General features: G+C 40.7%; 1 protein-coding gene across 1 annotated transcript; it reads left to right on the top strand.

Moving 5' to 3' along the window:
• The first annotated feature begins 1468 nt into the window (after positions 1 to 1468).
• LOC145795770 (uncharacterized) lies at positions 1469 to 2041 on the top strand. The gene has a single exon (XM_082880668.1). The coding sequence runs from the start codon at positions 1469 to 1471 to the stop codon at positions 2039 to 2041; it is 573 nt and encodes a 190-aa protein (XP_082736794.1).
• Positions 2042 to 2329: the final 288 nt, after the last annotated feature.

Raw genomic sequence — 2329 nt, 5'->3', positions numbered from 1 at the left:
CTCACACCAGGTTTTGTTAAAAATCTGAGTGGGTCTGATGTAAGAAGGCCCAGCATTAATTTGGAGGTAGTTCTACAAGAGGCCCAACTAGTAAGTTATGGAGGTGGGTCTGATAAGGTGATAAATAGCACAGGTGTGGTCCAAGCCCAAAATGGTGTGGTCCAGCTCCATAAACACCCTTGAGGTCAGTCTCAAGCCCATCTGTCTGGAAAAAATCATACTGTAGCCAAGACAAGTGAACCAGTGGTGAAAGGAAATAATCGAGGATATGATGGAAGGAAAGGAGGACCAACCAGTCGGGAGAAGCGAAGGCTACACAGAAACGAAGTACCATTCTCTGGAGGTTTTAAAAGGGGTGCGCTATTCAAGGCGGCAGCTGCAGCTGCAACCATCTCATATTCAATGTCTTAGACTAGTAGATCGAGTAGGAAAAGAAAAATGGTCCTTGATGAAGCTTATGCTACTCTGCAGATCGGAAAACAATTGGGTATGGATTGCGAAGGCAAGAAAGAATATGTGATTAAAAAATTTGTGCAACTGGAGAAACAAGATACAGAGAGGTTAGTTGGAGTTAAACAGGGAGATGGGTTTGGGCAGACCTAATTGGTCTAGATTGGGGGGTTGTAGTGGTGTTAATTTAGTTGTAATGAAGATTATGTCTTGGAATGTGAGAGGACTGGGTAGGTCGGATAAGCGGAGTAGAGTCAAGCTTCTTATTAAGGAAAGGAAAGTGGATGTGTTGCTCCTTCAAGAAACTAAAAGGAGTAATATTGATGAAGTTTTTGCTAAATCTATTTGGCCTTGGGAAAAGATGGAGTTTATGGCTGTAGACTCGGATGGGAGTGCTGGGGGGTTGCTGAGCATTTGGAATCCAGATGTCTTCTTGTTATTGGACTGCTGTTGCAACAGGAATTTTCTGCTGCTCTCAAGTACTTCTACTGTCTCTTTTGAGTGTGTGTTTGTAAATATATATGCCCCTAATGATGTGGTGAAGAGAGCTCAGCTCTGGGAATTTATTATTAGTATAAGATCATTTTTCCAAAAGCCTTGGTGTATGGGAGGTGATTATAATGAGATTAGATTTGTTGCTGAAAGAAGAGGATGTACTAGGAGAGCTAAAGGGATGTAGGATTTTAATAATTTTGTGGACAAATTGGAAATTATGGATATACCAATGTTGGGCAGAAGTTTTACGTGGAGTAATTCAGTTGAGGGTGAGAGATGGAGTAAAATAGATAGGTTTTTATTGGATCCTGGTTGGCTAGAAAAATTCAAATTCAAGTTATGGGGCTTGCCTAGAATAGTATCTGACCATTGTCCTTTGTTGTTAAAAGAGGATGAGAGAAACTGGGGTCCTAGGCCGTTCAGGTTCTTAAATGCCTGGCTTTTACACCCAAGTTTCACAGCTGTTGTGCAAAGATAATGGGTGGATGTGCAAGTGCAAGGGTGGGCTGGGTATAGAGAAAAGATGAAATTATTTAGGCTCAAAGATGAGTTGAAAAGGTGGAACACTGAAGTGTTTGGTTGTATGGAGGATCAACTGAAAAAGGATGAAAATGAGTTGCATGAGTATGATTTGTTAGTAGAATCAAGGCTGCTAGACTCACAGGAAACTGCAAGAAGAAGGGTGTTGAGAAATTTGGTGTGGTCATTAAGAAAGAAAAAGGATTCCATATGGTTCCAGAAATCCAGGTTGAACTGGGCTCAAAATAGGGATAGAGATACTAGGTTCTTTCATTTAATTGCTAGTCAAAGACAAAGAAGGAATTTGGTGGACTCAGTGACTGTTGATGGAGTTGGTATTGAAGACCCAGACCTGGTGAGGCAAGAAGTGCTAAGGCACTTTACAAAGGCTTTTTCGGAGGATTGGCTTTCTAGACCAAAATTGTCTGGTAGTTTTGTGAAAGTTAGTAATGCTAAAGTGGTAGAGCTTCTTGAAAAAGAATTTTCAATGGAAGAAGTATGGGATGTAGTAAAAGGTTGTGATGGGAATAAAGAGCCGGGACCAGATGGGTTTAACATGGCGTTTTCTAGCATATGAGGACTGATATATTCCAATTCATGCAGGATTTCTATCTTAATAGTAAGCTAGTCATAAGGCTCAATAGCTCATTTGTTACCCTCATTCCGAAAAAGATTAACTCCTAAGGATTGGCTGATTACAGACCTATAAGTTTGTTGGGTGTAGTGTATAAAGTTTTGGCTAAGGTACTAGCAAAAAAGATGGCAGAAGGTCTTACCATATGTGATTAGTGAAGTGCAAACGGCCTTTTTGGGTGGTAGGAACATTTTCTATGGGATAATGATTGCAAATGAGGTGGTGGATTGG

This window comes from Camellia sinensis, chromosome 7 (genome assembly GCF_055761805.1).
Source record: "Camellia sinensis isolate YWXY chromosome 7, ASM5576180v1, whole genome shotgun sequence".
NCBI classification, from domain to species: Eukaryota; Viridiplantae; Streptophyta; class Magnoliopsida; order Ericales; family Theaceae; genus Camellia; species Camellia sinensis.
The sequence above is the reverse complement of the archived record's forward strand: the minus strand, read 5'-3'. Positions and strand labels throughout refer to the sequence as shown.